General features: G+C 58.0%; 1 protein-coding gene across 10 annotated transcripts; it reads left to right on the forward strand.

Annotated features, from left to right (window-relative positions):
* The first annotated feature begins 1,675 nt into the window (after positions 1 to 1,675).
* Positions 1,676 to 19,297, forward strand: COL1A1 (collagen type I alpha 1 chain). 10 transcript variants are annotated; one of them, XM_025361638.1, is made up of 51 exons: positions 1,679 to 1,918; positions 3,430 to 3,624; positions 3,799 to 3,833; positions 3,936 to 3,971; positions 4,064 to 4,165; positions 4,883 to 4,954; positions 5,182 to 5,226; positions 5,388 to 5,441; positions 5,605 to 5,658; positions 6,157 to 6,210; positions 6,327 to 6,380; positions 6,719 to 6,772; positions 6,861 to 6,905; positions 7,021 to 7,074; positions 7,189 to 7,233; positions 7,412 to 7,465; positions 7,723 to 7,821; positions 7,910 to 7,954; positions 8,055 to 8,153; positions 8,279 to 8,332; positions 8,541 to 8,648; positions 8,743 to 8,796; positions 8,922 to 9,020; positions 9,186 to 9,239; positions 9,327 to 9,425; positions 10,350 to 10,403; positions 10,582 to 10,635; positions 10,739 to 10,792; positions 10,904 to 10,957; positions 11,419 to 11,463; positions 11,557 to 11,655; positions 11,950 to 12,057; positions 12,516 to 12,623; positions 12,844 to 12,897; positions 13,060 to 13,113; positions 13,332 to 13,439; positions 13,527 to 13,580; positions 13,707 to 13,760; positions 13,901 to 14,062; positions 14,164 to 14,271; positions 14,429 to 14,536; positions 14,644 to 14,697; positions 14,802 to 14,909; positions 15,289 to 15,342; positions 15,427 to 15,534; positions 15,872 to 15,925; positions 16,288 to 16,395; positions 16,488 to 16,770; positions 16,903 to 17,093; positions 17,387 to 17,629; positions 17,759 to 19,297. In XM_025361638.1, exons 1-51 carry the CDS (start codon positions 1,816 to 1,818, stop codon positions 17,903 to 17,905), a joined length of 4,395 nt encoding a protein of 1,464 aa, XP_025217423.1. In that variant the 5' UTR covers positions 1,679 to 1,815; the 3' UTR covers positions 17,906 to 19,297. The 10 variants fall into 10 exon arrangements, with proteins under 10 accessions (XP_025217421.1, XP_025217417.1, XP_025217425.1 ...); XM_025361639.1 differs by having other exon boundaries at positions 1,678 to 1,918; positions 3,799 to 3,971; positions 16,903 to 17,097; positions 17,387 to 17,633; XM_025361634.1 differs by having other exon boundaries at positions 1,678 to 1,918; positions 3,799 to 3,971; positions 16,903 to 17,097.
* Positions 19,298 to 20,469: the final 1,172 nt, after the last annotated feature.

Raw genomic sequence — 20,469 nt, forward strand, 5'->3', positions numbered from 1 at the left:
ACGGCCAGCCGACGTGGCTCCCTCCCCTTCTGTTCCTTTTTTTTCCCCTTTGCCTTCGTTGCACAAAACCAGCTGGGGGAGGGCGTGGAGAGGGGCGGGGGGAGGCAATGGAATCTTGGATGGTTTGGGGGAGGCGGGACTCCCCGCTTCCACGTTTGCAGCTCTGGAGCACCGGGGGTGGGGAGCTGCACAGGAGGGAGAGAAATGAACAGGGCACTGCAAGGAGACCCCCAGGCCTTCTCTCAGCCCTACAGAGTTTGTCAGGACGAGGTAGATTGGGGTTGAGGCAGAGCCCTGTTGGGGGATTCAGACTTGGAGGAAGAAAGGACACGGAGTTCTAGAGGCATCTTCCCTAGATATAGCCTGCTGCCCTTCAGGTCCCCAGCCCCTTTCAGAGTGTACAGATGATTCTCTCTGGTTCCTAAGGCAAAAAGCAGTGACCGGGATTTTCAGGAAAGAGATGAGGCAGTGGGAAGTAGCCCCTAAAATAAAGTCAATCATCCTCTGCAGCTCATCCCACACCCCAAAGGCAAGTTTCACCCAGACACCCAAAATATCCCATACATCCCCAACACTGAGTCCAGGTACAACTGGAGAAGGGGCTTTATGCAGCTCCGAGAAAGACATCTCTTTAGCTAAGTTCCCTCCCTCCACCCAGGTTCTCCCTGGTTTGACTGTGTTGGGTAGAAGGGTCTCTAAGCAGCCCCTGGCCACAGCCATAGCAAACAAAACTCTTCTCTAAGTCACCAATGATCACAGGCCTCCCACTAAAAATACTTCCCAACTCTGGGGTACAAGAGCTTGGGGAATGAATTTTTAGGGGATTGCAAGCCCCAATCCCCACCTCTGTGTCCCTAGAATCCCCCACCCCTACCTGGCTGCTCCATCACCCAACACCAAAGCTTTCTTCCGGAGAGACCACCTAGTCATGTTTCTCACCGTGCACCTCAGCCTCCCCACCCCATCTCTCAATCATGCCTAGGGTTTGGAGGAAAGCATTTGATTCTGTCCTGGAGCACAGCAGAAGAACTGACATCCTCAAAATTAAAACTCCCTTGCCTGCACCCTTCCCTCAGATATCTGGTTCTTAATGTCTAGAAAAGAATATGTAAATTGTCCCCCAAATACTCCCAAGCTCCATTCCCTAGCCACACCAGAAGACACCCCCAAACAGGCACATCTTTTAAATTCCCAGCTTCCCCTGTTTTGGAGAGGTCCTCAGCTGGCCTCTTTATGCCCCTCCCTTAGCTCTTGCCAGAAAAGTCAGAGGGCGAGTGGGGTACAACCAGGAGGACCCCCTCCCCAACACCCCCAACCCTTCCACCTTTGGAAGTCTCCCCACCCAGCTCCCCAGTTCCACTTCCTCTAGATTGGAGGTCCCAGGAAGAGAGCAGAGGGGCACCCCTACCCACGGCTTAGCCCATGCCATTCCGAGGACCCAGCTGCACCCCTGCCACAGCACCTCTGGCCCAGGCTGGGCTGGGGGGCTGGGGAGGCAGAGCTGCGAAGGGGGGAGATGTGGGGTGGACTCCTTTCCCTCCTCCTCCCCCTCTCCATTCCAACTCCCAAATTGGGGGCCGGGCCAGGCAGCTCTGATTGGCTGGGGGACGGGCGGCCGGCTCCCCCTCTCTGAGGGGCAGGGTTCCTCCCTGCTCTCCATCAGGACAGTATAAAAGAGGCCCGGGCCAGGCGTCGGAGCAGACGGGAGTTTCTCCTCGGGGTCGGAGCAGGAGGCACGCGGAGTGTGAGGCCACGCATGAGCGGACGCTAACCCCCTCCCCAGCCGCAAAGAGTCTACATGTCTAGGGTCTAGACATGTTCAGCTTTGTGGACCTCCGGCTCCTGCTCCTCTTAGCGGCCACCGCCCTCCTGACGCACGGCCAAGAGGAAGGCCAAGTCGAGGGCCAAGACGAAGACAGTAAGTCCCAAACTTTTGGGAGTGCAAGGATACTTTATATCGCGCCTTGCGCTTGGTCCCGGGGGCCGCGGCTTAAACGGAGACGTGGATTCTCCGGAGACTAGGGAATGGAAGGGAGATGATAAGGGCTCTTCCACGGGGCCCTGAGAAAGGACAGAGCTCACCCTGGGGCGAGGTTGGGGATGAACGCGCCCCGGGAGCGGGAGGTGAGGGTGGGGCGCGGCGTGAGCTGGTGCGAGAGAGAATCCCGAGCGCGCAACCGGGAAAGTAGGGATCTGGGTGCAGAGTGAGGAAAGCACGTCGAAGATGGGATGGCGGCGCCGAGCGGGGGATTTGAAGCCCAAGATGTAGAAGCAATCAGGAAGGCTGTGGGATGATTCATAAGGAAAGATTGCCCTCTCTCCGGGCTAGACTGTTGCTGGAGCTGTGGGGGTGCTGGGCCGCGGCGGAGGGGGCGCGGAGCGTGGGCGGGTGGAGGATGAGAAACTTTGGCGCGGACCTGGTGGGGCGGGATCCTTGCGCCCCCTTCTGACCGGTGCTGAGCACTGCGTCTCCCGGTCCAACGCTTCTTGGGGCAGGAGCCGGAGCGGGAAGACCTGAGTTATTGCTGGGTGCGGACCCCATCTCTAGATCTGGAAAGTAAAGCCGGCGATGGGGCAGCCCAAGCTTCTTAAAGAGGTAGTCGGGCCGGTGAGGCTGGCCCCGCCCCGGCCCCATTGCTTAGCGTTGCCCGACACCTAGCGGCCGTCTGGGGAGCCGCTAGCGCGGTGGGAGTGGTTAGTTAACTTATGGACTATTTGTGGACTTTTTGGTTCTTTGGCTAAAAGTCACCCGGAGGCATTGGCTGGCTTTGGGGGACTGGGGATGGCCCCGAGAGCGGGCTTTTAAGATGTCTAGGTGTCTTTAAGATGTTTAAGATGTCTGGAGGTTAGGGTGTCTCCTAATTTTGAGGTACATTTCAAGGCTTGGGGGGGCCTCCCCTCCGATCAGCCGCTCCCATTCTCCTAGCCCCGCCCCTGCCACCCCACCTGCCCAGGGAAGGAGGCGGGATGAGGACTGGACCTCCCTTCTCTCCTCCCGCGCCCTCCTCCTGTCTCCACCGCGCAAGCCACGCCCCGCGAGCCTGCCCTCCCGATAGGGCCCCTCCTATTCTCCCCCTGCCCTCCCCCACCTCCCATCCTGTGGTTTTTATTTCACTTGGCTTCAGCGCCAATGGGCTGAGGTTGGAGTTGGAAGCCACCGCGGCCTAAAGCTTTGTTTAAATTCCTGAGAACTGGAAAGAGTTACAGCCTCCCTGGCCAGGCGCCTCGGCGCTGTCACCCGCGCTGATGAGGAGCAGGCGAACTTTTAAGGATTTAAGGAAAGAGGAACAGGGAGAAGGCGCGGGAAGTGAAAAATCCAAGTGTGCCTCTTAGACCCAGGGGAAAGGTGGTTAAGGTGAGGGTCTTGGAGCCCCAAGGTGGGAGTCGCAGGCACTACTGACAACGCCCCTCTTCCTCTGCCTGTCCCAGTCCCACCAATCACCTGCGTACAGAACGGCCTCAGGTACCATGACCGAGACGTGTGGAAACCCGAGCCCTGCCGGATCTGCGTCTGCGACAACGGCAAGGTGTTGTGCGATGACGTGATCTGTGACGAGACCAAGAACTGCCCCGGCGCCGAAGTCCCCGAGGGCGAGTGCTGTCCCGTCTGCCCCGACGGCTCAGGTGCGACTGCGCTCGGGGCCTGGGGCCTGGGGCCTGGGGCCTAGGGGCTGGGGCTGGGGATGGGGCTGGGGCTGGGGATGGTCGGCGCTCGCTGGCCCTCCGGCCTGGAGGCCTCTGCCGCCAGGAGCGGCATTAGCAAACCTTGGCTCTAACGCGCGTCTCTTCGCCCCCTAGAATCACCCACCGACCAAGAAACCACCGGCGTCGAGGTAATCTCCTGCCCTCGACTTTTGTCCCTCCGCCGCCCGTGCCTCCTCACGGTCCTCCCTTCTCTAACCTGGCCTCTTGTTTCTTCTTCCCCAATCCCACAGGGACCCAAGGGAGACACTGGCCCCCGAGGCCCAAGGGTAAGCGTTGCACTCTCTGGGCTGTGGGGAGCTGCAGGTGGGCGTGGCTCCTGGCCCCACGCTCAACCCGGCCCCGCCCTTTCCCCCTGCAGGGACCCGCAGGCCCCCCTGGCCGAGATGGCATCCCTGGACAGCCTGGACTTCCCGGACCCCCCGGACCCCCCGGACCTCCCGGACCCCCTGGCCTCGGAGGAGTAAGTGAAAAGGCCTTGTGTGTCCACTCTCCCCTGTTTTGTTTTTGTTTTTGGCAGATGACATAATTTTATACTATGAAACAATTTCAAACTTACAGAAAAGTTGCAAGAATCCTACAGGAAACTCTCACATGCCCTTCACAGTTTGTGACATGTGCTTTATTAGTTTCTGTTTATGTATATGTAGCTTTTTTTTTCTGAACTGTTTGAGTAAGTTGCTAACATCAGGTTCCTTTGCGCCTAAATACTTCGGTGTGTTTTTCCTAAAAGCAAGATCATTCTCTTAACTAACCATAGCACAGTGATTAAATTCACTCTCTAATGTGCAGCCCGTATTCAAAGTTCACCCATGTCCCAATAACGTCCTGTATAGATTCCACCCCCACCACCCCTACCTGGGATCTTGTCCAGGATTATGGATTTTGCACTTAATCATCATGTCTCTAGTTTCCACAAATGTGGAACATTCCTCAGTCTTTCTTTCGTGGCACTGGGAGTTTTGAAGAGTCTGGTTGTTTTGCAGACTGTCCCTCAGTTTAGGATTGTCTGATTAGATTGGATGCAGGATGCATTTTTGGCAGGAGTATCTTACAAGCAATGTTATTTTTCTCAGCACATCACACCAGGAAGCGCATGATGTCAGTTTCTTCCATCCTCAGTGCCATCTTCTGCCTTTCAATTCACTATCCTGACCCTGACTTCTCTTGTTTGTTCTAGAACTTCGCTCCCCAGTTGTCTTATGGCTATGATGAGAAATCAACCGGAGGAATTTCCGTGCCTGGTCCCATGGTGAGCCAGCAGGGGGAGCAGGGATGACAGAAGAGAGAATGAGTATCCAGAGGAGGTGGGCATAGGCAGCTGGCATAGACAGCTTGGGAGGTCAAGATCACCTTTGGGACCTCAGAGTCCAGAAAGGATGCAGGATGACTGGGTGGTCCCAACAGGCATGAATGACTACATCCACATGCTTTCCTACAGAGAGATCACCATGACCCCCCTTTCTTCTCCTTCTGTAGGGTCCCTCTGGTCCCCGTGGTCTCCCTGGCCCCCCTGGTGCACCTGTGAGTATCCAGGATATATTCATATGCCTCCCTGGGCTTTGGTCTTTTGGAGGGAAGATCAGGATGAGGGAAGGGGAGATGCTCAGAGATCTCTTGGTAAGATTGGAGAAGGTTGGCGGGGACTTGCTTTCTAACCCCATCTTTCTTTCCTTCTTCTCAAGGGTCCTCAAGGCTTCCAAGGTCCCCCTGGTGAGCCTGGCGAGCCTGGAGCTTCAGTAAGCACTCTCTGTACAGATACACACTCCCTCTACAAACACACAGACTCTCCTATCGAAGAACCCCCAGGCCTGGGGTCTTCCTTGCCTCTTCCCTTCAATCCCAGCCTTCCCCTTCTTTTTTTCTTATCCTTATTCTAACCACCTCTTTTATCTTTTCTAGGGTCCCATGGGTCCCCGAGGTCCCCCTGGCCCCCCTGGAAAGAACGGAGATGATGTAAGTATCCCCAGCAAGAAGATACCATCTGACCCCATGGCCTCCGTGGGTTGGGTCCTGCAATTTCCACTCCACCGCCTTTGGGAACGATACTCAGAGGAAGGAGGGCAAGTCCTCTCTGATGCATGGACTACCCTTGAACAATGATCCTTTCCCTTAGTGAGATGATTCCATGTCCCCAACAAGGTGACTGTTCTCCTCACCCCAGCCACCTTAGAGCAATCCCCAACCCCATCCCTCTGGGGAAACTGGCGCACAGATGGTGAGATTAAAATGCTGGTGACAGAAGTAGACAGAAATTCCTTTAGAGGCACTCAGGTTTCACCAAACGAAGGTTTCACTGTAGATTTAAACTGAGCTCCAGATTCAAAGATAAGATTCTGGGCCCCCAAACCTGACCTGCAACAACCCAGAGAAGACTGAGACCTTCCCCATTTTTCCAGCCCCTGGGCGGTGGTGGGGAGGCAGGGGCCTGACGGTCTTTTCTCTCCCTCTCAGGGGGAAGCTGGAAAACCTGGTCGTCCTGGTGAGCGTGGGCCTCCTGGGCCTCAGGTGAGCAGGGGACTGTGGCTGAACCTGGGCTTCACTGCACTTGGGCTTCATTTAGGAGCTGGGTCCATGGTGGTGTGTTCTAATGACCCTTCCTCGCCGCCTTCATCTCTCTCCAGGGTGCTCGAGGATTGCCCGGAACAGCTGGCCTCCCTGGAATGAAGGGACACAGAGTGAGTTCCCTTTGAGTCATTTAAGCTCCCCAGGTCCCCAGCATACCCCCATCCAGTCCCAGCCTCTTCCCCAAAAGATCTTGAGATGCATCATGGTGGGTGGCAGCTACAGAAGCCCTGAGGGACAGAGAGTGGACATCCAAAGCACCTCCCTCCATGGGAAAGAAGTCCCGATTAAACAACTGGGGGAGATCTTGAGCCAGTTGAGGTTTAGTCTAGCTCAGAAACAGGGGAATGGCGGTGATGACCTCTCAAGGCTCTTTCTCAGATCTAGGTGGGTGTCAAGGTTGTTCCACCCCCTCCACAGATCCTCACCTTCTACCTCTTTCCTGCTTTAGGGTTTCAGTGGTTTGGATGGTGCCAAGGGAGATGCTGGTCCTGCTGGTCCCAAGGTAAGAGGCTGTCTGAACATCATGGTCCTCCACATCCCCAGAGTCCCACCATGAATGAATTTCTCACTCATTATTCTCTGTTCTACAGGGTGAGCCTGGCAGCCCTGGTGAAAATGGAGCTCCTGGTCAGATGGTGAGTGTGCCCAGTTCCAGAGGGCAGGGACGGGCAGGAGGCAGGGGCAAGATGGAGGCCTGGGGGAACGAGGCTGTCTCCCATCTCGTTTGACTTCTCTTGGTTTGGTTGTCAGGGCCCCCGTGGTCTGCCTGGTGAGAGAGGTCGCCCTGGAGCCCCTGGCCCTGCTGTAAGTACTCCTAGCCCCTTGAGGGAACCCTGGGCTCTGAAAGGGGCTCCCCAGGAGCTCTAGGGACTGACCAGTGCTCAGTGGACTTAACGGGGCTTCCCCTCTCTCCTGCAGGGTGCTCGCGGAAATGATGGTGCTACTGGTGCTGCCGGACCCCCTGTGAGTGTGGCCTGTAGGCCTCAGGGCCTGGGAGTGGGGAGGAGTCTCAGTGTCTGCTCTCAGAGCTGACACTGGGGGCAGGTTGTGTTGGTCTGAACCCCAGGGCTTCTTCTGTCCCAGGGCGTGACTTGCAGCTGCCATCTCTTCCTTCTCGTTAAGATCTCCATTTCATTCACAGGGTCCTACCGGCCCCGCTGGTCCTCCTGGCTTCCCTGGTGCTGTTGGTGCTAAGGTGAGACCCCCCACTCTCCTCTGAGCATGACCCTCATGGGCCAAGCGGTTCACGTCTCCTTGTTCCCCAAACCAAAGGGACCCAGAATGGCAAGAGAGCAACCCGTTCACTAACACCTTTGTCCCAGGGCCTCTGTGTCTGATCTTAGAGTCCTGATCATTGCTCTCCCGTCCCTGTCTCCCCTTCCTCCTGTCATCCCAAGAGGCAAGGTTGGGTTTCCTAGGGTGGCTTCTGATATGTCCTTTCTTCTGATCCAGGGCGAAGCTGGCCCCCAAGGTCCCCGAGGCTCTGAAGGTCCCCAGGGTGTGCGTGGTGAGCCTGGCCCCCCTGGCCCTGCTGGTGCTGCTGGCCCTGCTGTAAGTGTCCCTGCCTCAGTGTCCCCTGTGCCGCTTTCTAACCTCAGAGTCCTTGCCTGTTGCTCACACTCCTTTCTCTGTGCCACAGGGAAACCCTGGTGCTGATGGACAGCCTGGCGCTAAAGGTGCCAATGTAAGTATCCTGCCAGGCTTCAGTCCCACCCCTGCTGCCTGCAGCCTGCCTGCCCCGTTCCCTCTGCTCCTAGGCTCACCTGGCTGTCTGCCTCCCACAGGGTGCTCCTGGTATTGCTGGTGCTCCTGGCTTCCCTGGTGCCCGAGGCCCCTCTGGACCCCAGGGCCCCGGCGGCCCTCCCGGTCCCAAGGGTAACAGCGTGAGTACCAAACTTCTGCCCGCCCCATGCACTGCCTCCAGTGCGGCTCTTATCTGGGGAGCAGGAAGATGCAGGCCAACTGAACGCCCCCAACTCTCAGCTCATCCTCTTCTCCCCCCTTGCAGGGTGAACCTGGTGCTCCTGGCAGCAAAGGAGACACTGGTGCTAAGGGAGAACCCGTAAGTCTCCCTGTCATTCTTCTTGCAGCCCAGCCCACCTTGCCCTGGAAGCCCCCTGAGGGAGATCCAGAAAGGAAGAGGAACCCCTAGCCTTCTGAGGGAGCCCCTGCCCCACCCCTGATGCTGGAAGCCCAGCCTCAGCCAGCTCTGAGGCTGGCATAGGATGGCCCCTCACCACAGGCTGCCCCCTCCTCTCGGCTCTCTCCAGGGCCCCGTTGGTGTTCAAGGACCTCCTGGCCCTGCTGGAGAGGAAGGAAAGCGAGGAGCTCGAGGTGAACCCGGACCCACTGGCCTGCCCGGACCCCCTGGCGAGCGTGTAAGTGCCCCTGCCCGCCCCCTCCCACTCCACCCTCAGTGCCTGGCTGGTGCCCATGTGTCTCTGAGTTAACTGGCCTCCTCTCCTCCTGCAGGGTGGACCTGGTAGCCGTGGTTTCCCTGGTGCAGATGGTGTTGCTGGTCCCAAGGTAACCTCTCCTTGAGGCCGGGGGACTGTCCCTGCTGCTCCCTGGGCATCATCTTCCTCTTTTGGCCCATGGCAAAGAGCCACAAACTTGAGACCCTAACTGTTCCTGTGACTTCTCCCAACCAGGGTCCCGCTGGTGAACGTGGTTCTCCTGGCCCTGCTGGCCCCAAAGGATCTCCTGGTGAAGCTGGTCGTCCCGGTGAAGCTGGTCTGCCTGGTGCCAAGGTGAGGCCCCAGTCCTTCGGCCTGGCTTGGCCAGGCCCTGACCATCCCATGTGGGGTCTGGGATGAGGTGTTCTCGAGCAGGCCCAGGGGTCTGCCCTCCGGAGTCCCCCCTCACCTCCATCATGCTTCTCCCCCAAACCCACTCATACCTCTCTGCCTCCCTAGGGTCTGACTGGAAGCCCTGGCAGCCCTGGTCCTGATGGCAAAACTGGCCCCCCTGTAAGTATCACTGCCCCTGACCCCCTGCCACTGTCCTGTCTACCTCCTCACTATCCTCACCGCTGCTTTCGTGACTCCCATCCTTAGGGTCCCGCCGGTCAAGATGGTCGCCCCGGACCCCCAGGCCCCCCTGGTGCCCGTGGTCAGGCTGGTGTGATGGGATTCCCTGGACCTAAAGGTGCTGCTGTGAGTATTCAGTGAGGATCCATGAAGAGCCAGGGACAGACACACCTGAGACTCAAAGGAGTCCTGAGCTCTGGGCTCAGCTCTGCCGCTACCTGCTGTGTGGCCACTCACTCTTGCTTTCTGGACCTCAGTCTCCTAATCTGTAAAATGAAAGACTTCTCGGCTGAGCGTGATGTCTCATGCCTGTAATCCCAGCACGTTGGGAGGCCAAGGCAGGCGGATCATGAGGTCAGGAGTTTGAGACCAGTCTGGCCAACATAGTGAAACCACGTCTCTACTAAAATTACAAAAAATTAGCTGGGTGTGGTGGTGTGCACCTGTAATCCCAGCTACTCAGGAGGCTGAAGCAGAAGAATTGCATGAACCCGGGAGGCGGAAGTTGCAGTGAGCCTGCACTCACTGCATTGCACTCCAGCCTGGGCAACAGTGCGAGACTCCGTCTCAAAAAAACCAAAAAAAAAAAAAAAAAGAGAGAGAAAAAAAATGAAAGACTTCTCCAGGCTCCATGACCACTGCTCTGTGCTGGAAATAAGAAGTGTTGTTGGTGGTCCTCCACCCCCCACACGTGGGGATAGGACAGGCCTTTGATATGATAGGCACCCCCAGTCTTGGTGGGTTCTTCAAGGTCCAAAAGGAGATAGCAGAGGAGAGGAAAGCCCTTTGCAGTGCAGGCCACAGCGGGCATCTAACAGGGAAAGGCAGGGGAGAGGGTGCAGGAGGAGGAGCCTGGAAGGGCATCTTAGGAGGAGTGGGCTCGAAGGGGCCCAGCAAGAAGCACCTGCAGGGGCATTCCCTGGGGGCCAAACAAGCGAGTCTTTTGAAAAGAAAGCCCCTTAAAAAGTCCCACTCAGAGTAAATGAGAGTCCCCAGGAGGCCCTGGCTTCTCACTTCAGTCCCCTCAACCCTAACTCCCTTTCTCCACAGGGAGAGCCTGGCAAGGCTGGAGAGCGAGGTGTTCCCGGACCCCCTGGCGCTGTTGTAAGTATCTCCTTTCCGTCCCTCCCTACCCTCTTCCGGTTGCTGCCCCAGCACTTTCTCCTCCCTGCAGGAGGGGTGCTAGAGGCCACAGTCCTTAGCTGCTCCCAACCTGAGTTGGCTGCTCAGAGCCTGCTCAGGGCCTCCCAACCCTGAGTTCCTCTTCGCTCTCTCCCCGCAGGGTCCTGCTGGCAAAGATGGAGAGGCTGGAGCTCAGGGACCCCCTGGCCCTGCTGTGAGTGTCCCTGATAGGGTGATCTGGGGAGCAGGAAAGGGGAAACACCCTCAGCCCCTCGTCTCCTGGGCCTCTCCGTGACCGCACTGTTCTCTCTGTGCAGGGTCCCGCTGGTGAGAGAGGTGAACAAGGCCCTGCTGGCTCCCCCGGCTTCCAGGTGAGGCCTCGTAGCTGTCAGGGTGCTGGGAGATAGGGGTGGGAAACAGCTCTTTGGTCTCTTCCAGATTCTAAACCTTCCCTCCCTCCTTCCCCCATTTCCCACCTACAGGGTCTCCCTGGCCCCGCTGGTCCTCCCGGTGAAGCAGGCAAACCTGGTGAACAGGTAAGAGGGAGCAGCTGGGAGCAGCCGGCCAGAAGGGTGGGAGATGCAGGGAATCCAGAGGGACAGGCCGCTGCTCCTAGTTCATCAGACAGCCATCAGCTAGAGGGATTGAGATCAGACGCCAGAAAGAACTTCCTACCGTGAAGGGAGCATCACAGAGGGAAGTGGGGGCTGCATGATTGCTAGTCTGGGTGACTTCTTTTAAGAGCTGCTGGAATATGCTGTGACTTTCCCTCAACCCTTCTATTGATAAATTTTGGTCCATAGTTTGGGGAGCGGGGAGGCCTCTGACACATCTCCAGGAGGAAGAGAGGGGCTGTCTGGGATAATTCCACTTCAGTGCTGAGAAGGGGCTCCTCTCTCATCACAGCCATACCCCAGGAGGGACAGTGCTTTGCAGCAGAGTGGCCCCAGGTAGATTTTGCTCACTGTCTGTTCCTCCCTCCCTCTCTCCCCTTCAGGGTGTTCCTGGAGACCTTGGTGCCCCCGGCCCCTCTGGAGCAAGAGTAAGTAGGCCTCTCTCGCTGCTTCCATCAAGGTGCCTTGTACGTGGCCCTGTCTCCAGAACAGCTGTCACATGCCCTGTCCTTCCCTTCTAGGGCGAGAGAGGATTCCCTGGCGAGCGTGGTGTGCAAGGTCCCCCTGGTCCTGCTGGTCCCCGAGGGGCCAATGGTGCTCCCGGCAATGATGGTGCTAAGGTGAGGGCAGCGTGGAAGGGTCTCTGGCAAGCAGCCCGGGGACCAGGTCTCACCCCTCCTGCAGCAGGGGATGGCTGGCTATGACCAAAGCCGTGAAGATAGGGTGCGGGGTAGGGGAAAAAGACCAGGGTAGGGACAGCCTGGAGTCTGGGCTGTGAGTCTTTTCTTTTCATCTTTTCTCAAGGCCTGTCATTGGCCTTGGAACTAAGCCTGTGAGATACCAAGCGGGGCTTAGGGCTATGACCCACTCTTGGGACCCCAGGCCTCACTTCAGTCTTCTTGGTTGTCACATAGGGTGATGCTGGTGCCCCTGGAGCTCCCGGTAGCCAGGGTGCCCCTGGCCTTCAGGGAATGCCTGGTGAACGTGGTGCAGCTGGTCTTCCAGGGCCTAAGGGTGACAGAGTAAGTTCAACCTTCCCTCTCCCCTGAGCCCTACATGGCTCCCATCTCTGCCTACTTTGAATCCCTCATCATCTCTCCTTCTCCCTGGGATCTGTTCCTCTTCTCACTAATCCTCCCCTCTTCCCCTTTCTGCTCTGGCCTCTTTGCTGATGAATCCTCTCCTAGTGGTCCAGGCCTGTGTCTCCCCATGAGTTACCATGGTGATGAGAGGTGGGGGCATCTCCTTGATGGAGACTCCCTTATTCATCCCCCTACACAAGTCAGGGGCCTCTTAACCTCAGTTCTACCCGAGTCTCCAGGCAGGCACCCTTTTTCCTGAAAGGACCTTTGAGTCCTTGCCCCAGGTGGAGGCAGGGCAGAGCAGGAGAGGGCCTCTCAGGAAAGCCAGACACAAGCGGAACACTACAGGTCGCCTCCTTGCCCCACGCTGGAAATCTCAAGCTTATCCATGTCTTTAGGGTGATGCTGGTCCCAAAGGTGCTGATGGCTCTCCTGGCAAAGATGGCGTCCGTGGTCTGACTGGCCCCATTGGTCCTCCTGGTCCTGCTGGTGCCCCTGGTGACAAGGTGAGGTGGCTGCTTCCCCACCTTCTGCCCTAACACATAGCCTCCCCAGCAGGCCTGGGCACGGTTCCGTGGGGTTGGGTTGGGAAAGCAGGTCCTGTCAAACTGAGCTGTCAACCCGGGAACCTGGAGGGACCAGAGGGAGGGGAGGCTCTCCTGGGGTCATCTACCAGGAATATTCAGGGGAGGCCCTGACCCTGAGCCTCTTGTTCCTTGCTCTCAGGGTGAAACTGGTCCCAGCGGCCCTGCTGGTCCCACTGGAGCTCGTGGTGCCCCCGTAAGTATAGAAGACCTGTTAAGACCCCACACTTGGCCCTTCCCTCCCTTCACATAGCACTCCTGGCCCTGTCTGTGCCTCCACCCCTTGCCTTTCCCCTCACTCCATCTCCGCCTTCCCTCATGTCAGCTCATCTCTCCAATCTGCCACCTTTTCTTCTAGGGAGACCGTGGTGAGCCTGGTCCCCCCGGCCCTGCTGGCTTCGCTGGCCCCCCTGTGAGTACCAAGACCCCCCTCATTTTTCATCACCGACTGGGACCTGGGACCTCGAGGGACAGAATGAGGACAAAGGCGTCAGCCCTCCTCTGGGGAGAAGGGTGGAGACGGGATTGTTTCCCACCCAAGCATCTTCCTGCCTCCATTACTGCTCCTCGCCCCGCCGGTGGAAACTCCTGCCTGCCTCCCTGGACTCACGGCCCTGCTTCCTCCCCCAGGGTGCTGATGGCCAACCCGGTGCTAAAGGCGAACCTGGTGATGCTGGTGCTAAAGGCGATGCTGGTCCCCCTGGCCCTGCCGGACCCGCTGGACCCCCTGGCCCCATTGTGAGTGGCTTGCCCTCTGTGCCTGTGATGCTGGTGTCCTAGGACTCAGGACAGGTCCAGGCCTGATGCCTCTGTGCTCTCCTACAGGGTAATGTTGGTGCTCCTGGACCCAAAGGTGCTCGTGGCAGCGCTGGTCCCCCTGTGAGTATCACCCGCCTCTCTGCTGAGCCTCTCCCCTCTCCCCAGGCAGCGGTGGCAGGTGAGGGCAGCTGGATAGGATGACTTGGCTGTTCTCCCTCTGACGGTTCCTTTGTTCTCTCCTTCCAGGGTGCTACTGGTTTCCCTGGTGCTGCTGGCCGAGTCGGTCCTCCTGGCCCCTCTGTAAGTCTCTGCAGTGGAGTCCACTGCTCTAGGTTGGGGGTGGTGGGTGCGGGCTGCCAGAAGGATGGTGGGTCCGACTGAGGAACCAATGATGCACCAGAGCCCCCTGGAGTCTGACAGCCGCTCCTATCCCCATCCAGGGAAATGCTGGACCCCCTGGCCCTCCTGGTCCTGCTGGCAAAGAAGGTGGCAAAGGTCCCCGTGGTGAGACTGGCCCTGCTGGACGTCCTGGTGAAGTTGGTCCCCCTGGTCCCCCTGGCCCCGCTGGCGAGAAAGGATCCCCTGGTGCTGATGGGCCTGCTGTAAGTGCCAGCTCAGATCTCTGCAGCTCCAGAGGTGTCCAGAGCTGGGGAGGGGTCCCTGTGCTGCTGTCCCGCACCTCACCCCTGTTTGCCTCCCACAGGGTGCTCCTGGTACTCCCGGGCCTCAAGGTATTGCTGGACAGCGTGGCGTGGTCGGCCTGCCTGGTCAGAGAGGAGAAAGAGGCTTCCCTGGTCTTCCTGGCCCCTCTGTAAGTGCCCCCCTCACCTTGGGGGACCCTGAGAAAAACCAGCACAGGACTTGGAGTGGGGTGGAGCCAAGGAGAACAGATTTGGTAGAGATGACCTCAGGGGACTCATGGGTCCTCTCAGACCCTATCGCTGGCCTGACTCTTTCTTCTCCCTTAGGGTGAACCTGGCAAACAAGGTCCCTCTGGAGCAAGTGGTGAACGTGGTCCCCCTGGTCCCATGGGCCCCCCTGGATTGGCCGGACCCCCTGGTGAATCTGGACGTGAGGTGAGCAGTCCCCAGCCCCCGTGCCAGTACCCTCAGCATGGCCGCTGTGGCCTTGCCTAAGTCCTCTTCTCTGGCTGACTCTCACTTCTCTCTCTCTCTCTCTGCAGGGAGCTCCTGGTGCCGAAGGTTCCCCTGGACGAGATGGTTCTCCTGGCCCCAAGGTAAGATGGTGACACTCCATGACCACAGCCTTGTCTGCTGCTTCCCTGCCCCATCCTGGCCATTCAGCTGGAGCTGGCCCATATTCCCCTGCTCTCCCCGCCAGGGTGACCGTGGTGAGACTGGCCCCGCTGGACCTCCTGGTGCTCCTGGTGCTCCTGGTGCCCCTGGCCCCGTTGGCCCTGCTGGCAAGAGTGGTGATCGTGGTGAGACTGTAAGTAGCTGGGCTCCAGTTCCCTGTGTCTGGTCAGGCCAGGGACTCTCCAGGCCTCCTTAGAGGCCTGGGGATGGGTGTCGGACTTCACCCAGGCAGGGGGAGGAAAGGAGATCCTGCAAGATGTCGGGGCCTTAATCCAAAAAACTGAGTTAAAGCTCAGCCTCAAGTCCCCTCTCCCAGACAGGACCCCCTCTCCCTTGAGCTGGCCCCAGCTCTCATGAAGATTGCAGTGGGGAGGCTTCCCTGGGAGTTGGGAGAGATGGCCACAGTGGGAAGGAGCTGAGGAGAGAGAGATGCATCAGGGGGAGGCCTCATCCTGCAGCCCCAGCCTCAGCCTCCCCTGGCCAAGATCTCATGCTCTCCTTGCTCTCCTCAGGGTCCTGCCGGTCCCGCTGGTCCTGTCGGCCCTGTTGGCGCCCGTGGCCCCGCTGTAAGTTCCCTGCTGTGTCTCCCACACCTTCAGAACCCTACAGATGTGGACAGTGCCCCACTTGATGCCCCTTCTCTCTTCTAGGGACCCCAAGGCCCCCGTGGTGACAAGGGTGAGACAGGCGAACAAGGCGACAGAGGCATAAAGGGTCACCGTGGCTTCTCTGGCCTCCAGGGTCCCCCTGGCCCTCCTGTGAGTATGCTCAGCCCCTCCCCAGTCCTCATGCTGTGCTGTATGATAGGAGGGGGAGCTTTGCCTTGGTTTCCCCCTCTGGATAGTCACTCTTACCCCTCCCTAGTGAGGACTGGGGTCTGAAGATTTATGGGCATGTCCAAGTAGCTTCTGAGAGGGTGAGGGGTACACAGAGAGGGATTATGGGAGAGGTCTCTGCCTATGGACACCCTGGGGCTAGATTTCCAGAATAATGAAGGGGCATGGGCTGCCCACGCTGCCCTCGTCTCTCCAGCAAGGCCCTCAGGCTACATTTGACCCTCACTGGGCCTGAATTGCCTTTTTATCTGTCCTTCAGGGCTCTCCTGGCGAACAAGGTCCCTCTGGAGCCTCTGGTCCTGCTGGTCCCCGAGTAAGTCATGCCTTCTCTCTCCTCTTCCTGAGTCCCAAGCCCAGGCTCACCTTGGGGACCCTTGCCAGGGACCCAGGCACCCTTTGCCTCTCTGGAGAAGGGTTAAGGGACAGGGAGTGGGCAAAGAGAGGAAGAATCCTGAACAAACAATCTGATTTAGCTTTGGCTTCTCTGCTCCCCAGTCCGTCCTCCCCTGGCTCAGCGGCTGGAGCGAGCTATGGCATGTCCTATGGAAAGAGGCTGAAACTGGCTCTATGAGGCCGTGGAGCCAGAGCCAGCAGGGAGGGTGGTGGGCTTCTCCTCCAGAGCTGGGGTTGTTGGGGCTTCTGGCAGCCTTTCTCAAACCATTTCCCCCACTCCAGGGTCCCCCTGGCTCTGCTGGTACTCCTGGCAAAGATGGACTCAACGGCCTCCCTGGCCCCATTGGGCCCCCTGGTCCTCGCGGTCGCACTGGTGATGCTGGTCCTGTTGTACGTAGCCCCTCATCCCCTCTGCTCATGGCCCTCCAGCCCCCAAAGCACTTGGACGCCGGTAATCCCCACTCTCCTCCCTCTCTGTGCAGGGTCCCCCTGGCCCTCCTGGCCCTCCCGGTCCCCCTGGTCCTCCCAGCGGTGGTTTCGACTTCAGCTTCCTGCCCCAGCCACCTCAAGAGAAGGCTCACGATGGCGGCCGCTACTACCGGGCTGATGATGCCAATGTGGTTCGTGACCGTGACCTCGAGGTGGACACCACCCTCAAGAGCCTGAGCCAGCAGATCGAGAACATCCGGAGCCCCGAGGGCAGCCGCAAGAACCCCGCCCGCACCTGCCGCGACCTCAAGATGTGCCACTCTGACTGGAAGAGCGGTGAGGGCCTGCCCTAGCCTCCCCCTCCCTCCTACTTCTGCCATGCCAGGGTCCCCATGCCCATATGTGCCCCTACCATATGGTGCTGGCTGCTCCACTTCCCTGACTCCACCTTGCCCTGCCCTACCACAGGAGAGTACTGGATTGACCCCAACCAAGGCTGCAACCTGGATGCCATCAAAGTCTTCTGCAACATGGAGACTGGTGAGACTTGCGTGTACCCCACTCAGCCCAGTGTGGCCCAGAAGAACTGGTACATCAGCAAGAACCCCAAGGACAAGAGGCACGTCTGGTTTGGCGAGAGCATGACCGACGGATTCCAGGTGCGTGAGCTGGACCTCAGAGCCAGTGTTAGGAGATGGGCTAGCCCAGTGCTCAGAAGGGACATGAAGTCCTGGAGTAGGTCTCTGCTAAGGGTGATGGACAGAGCTGGGCTGGGAGGCAGGGGTCCCAGGTCCCTGATAGTGGTTCAGACACAGGCTGCCTATGGGCAGGTGGCCCCTCTTGATATAAGGGTATATTGGGCCGCTCTCTGAGGACCCTGGACAGGGAGGCCAGGCAGGACTAGAGGTTCCTGCATAGCTGCTCACTCTTCCCTCTCTCCCCTCCCCTGCAGTTCGAGTATGGCGGCGAGGGCTCCGACCCTGCCGACGTGGCCATCCAGCTGACCTTCCTGCGCCTGATGTCCACCGAGGCCTCCCAGAACATCACCTACCACTGCAAGAACAGCGTGGCCTACATGGACCAGCAGACTGGCAACCTCAAGAAGGCCCTGCTCCTCCAGGGCTCCAACGAGATCGAGATCCGCGCCGAGGGCAACAGTCGCTTCACCTACAGCGTCACTGTCGATGGCTGCACGGTGAGTGGCCAGAATCCTCAGGCAGGGCCCCACCTCTCTGGCCTTGGGCTTTTTGGGCAGGCCATAGTGTCCTCTTTCCATCACTCCCACGTGGTAATGCCCCCTCCCATTGTCTCCGCCCCACCCCAGAGTCACACCGGAGCCTGGGGCAAGACAGTGATCGAATACAAAACCACCAAGACCTCCCGCCTGCCCATCATCGATGTGGCCCCCTTGGACGTTGGTGCCCCAGACCAGGAATTCGGCTTCGACGTTGGCCCTGTCTGCTTCCTGTAAACTCCCTCCATCCCAACCTGGCTCCCTCCCACCCAACCAACTTTCCCCCCAACCCGGAAACAGACAAGCAACCCAAACTGAACCCCTCAAAAGCCAAAAAATGGGAGACAATTTCACATGGACTTTGGAAAATATTTTTTTTCCTTTGCATTCATCTCTCAAACTTAGTTTTTATCTTTGACCAACCGAACATGACCAAAAACCAAAAGTGCATTCAACCTTACCAAAAAAAAAAAAAAAGAATAAATAAATAACTTTTTAAAAAAGGAAGCTTGGTCCACTTGCTTGAAGACCCATGCGGGGGTAAGTCCCTTTCTGCCCGTTGGGCTTATGAAACCCCAACGCTGCCCTTTCTACTCCTTTCTCCACCCCCTCTTGGGGCCTCCCCTCCACTCCTTCCCAAATCTGTCTCCCCAGAAGACACAGGAAACAATGCATTGTCTGCCCAGCAACCAAAGGCAATGCTGAAACACCCAAGTGGTCCCCACCCTCAGCCCGCTCCTGCCCGCCCAGCACCCCCAGACCCTGGGGAGACCTGGGGTTCTCAGACTGCCAAAGAAGCCTTGCCATCTGGCACTCCCATGGCTCTTGCAACATCTCCCCTTCGTTTTTGAGGGGGTCATGCCGGGGGAGCCACCAGCCCCTCACTGGGTTCGGAGGAGAGTCAGGAAGGGCCACGACAAAGCAGAAACATCGGATTTGGGGAACGCGTCAATCCCTCGTGCCGCAGGGCTGGGCGGGAGAGACTGTTCTGTTCCTTGTGTAACTGTGTTGCTGAAAGACTACCTCGTTCTTGTCTTGATGTGTCACCGGGGCAACTGCCTGGGGGCGGGGATGGGGGCAGGGTGGAAGCGGCTCCCCATTTTATACCAAAGGTGCTACATCTATGTGATGGGGTGGGGAGGGAATCACTGGTGCTATAGAAATTGAGATGCCCCCCCAGGCCAGCAAATGTTCCTTTTTGTTCAAAGTCTATTTTTATTCCTTGATATTTTTCTTTTTTTTTTTTTTTGTGGATGGGGACTTGTGAATTTTTCTAAAGGTGCTATTTAACATGGGAGGAGAGCGTGTGCGGCTCCAGCCCAGCCCGTTGCTCACTTTCCACCCTCTCTCTACCCGCTTCTGGCTTCTCAGGCCTCTGCTCTCTGACCACTCTCCTCTGAAACCCTCCTCCACAGCTGCAGCCCATCCTCCCGGCTCTCTCCTAGTCTGTCCTGCGTCCTCTCTCCCCGGGTTTCAGAGACAACTTCCCAAAGCACAAAGCAGTTTTTCCCCCTAGGGGTGGGAGGAAGCAAAAGACTCTGTACCTATTTTGTATGTGTATAATAATTTGAGATGTTTTTAATTATTTTGATTGCTGGAATAAAGCATGTGGAAATGACCCAAACATAATCCGCAGTGGCCTCCTAATTTCCTTCTTTGGAGTTGGGGGAGGGGGAGATATGGGGAAGGGACTTTGGGGTGGTGGGCTTGCCTTCCATTCCTGCCCTTTCTCTCCCCACTATTTTCTTCTAGATCCCTCCATAGCCCTGCTCCCATTTCTCTCACCCTTCTTATACCTCAAACCTTTTTATTTCATTTTCTATCTCTTGCAATTCCCTTGCACGGTTTCCAAATTCTCTTCTCCCCTGCAATACCATACAGGCAATCCACGTGCACAACACACACACACCCTTCACACCTGGGGATGTCCAAACCTTATGCCCGCTCCCCTTCAAGCCCATTCACTCTCCACCGCCCTGGACGCCCTGCAGTTGGTGGTGGTGGGATGCTCACGGATACTGGGAGGGTGAGGGGAGTGGAACCTGTGAGGAGGACCTGGGGGCCTCTCCCTGGACTGACATGAAGGGTCGTCTGGCCTCTGCTCCCTCCACACCCATGCTGAGCTCCTGCCAAAGGAGCAATGCAACGGGAGAGGGGTCTGCTGAGCCTGGCGAGGGTCTGGGAGGGACCAGGAGGAAGGCGGGATCCCTGCTCGCTGTCCTGGCCCTGGGGGAGTGAGGGAGACAGATGCCTGGGAGAGCTGTGGGGAAGGTGCTTGCACAGTGCTCTCAGGAAGGAAGGAGGCCCGGCCCTGCTCACCACGGACTGGGTGCCTCAACCTCCTGAATCCCCAGACTACAACACCCCTGGGCTGGGGTGGTCTGGGGAGCCATTGTGCCCCTGCCTCCTGCCTACTCCTTTTGAAGCTTTTTCTTTTTTTTTTTTTCTTAAATTCTTGCTTCCTCTTCCTTCCTCTTCTCCCTCCCTTCTTTTTTCCTTCACCTTCTGCCTGCTCCTTCCCACCTGCCTGAGATGCCGAGGCCTGGAGGGAAGGTGACTGACTGTTCGGCTCCCCCATCGCAGGTAGGGGAGACTGCAAGTGTGGTCAGCGGGGGACAGAGAATCCAGGGCGTCAGAAGTCCGAAGAGAACCAGGCATCCAGAGCCAGGGAGACAGCGAGACGACAGCTGGTCACCTCTCTCACCCCGTCTCAGGTCTAAACCCGAAAGGAACAAAAAGCCCACGCTCCTCCCTAAGGTCCCCAGAGAGATGGTCAAGTCTGTAGATATCATTCATCGGCA

This window comes from Theropithecus gelada, chromosome 16 (genome assembly GCF_003255815.1).
Source record: "Theropithecus gelada isolate Dixy chromosome 16, Tgel_1.0, whole genome shotgun sequence".
NCBI lineage: Eukaryota > Metazoa > Chordata > Mammalia > Primates > Cercopithecidae > Theropithecus > Theropithecus gelada.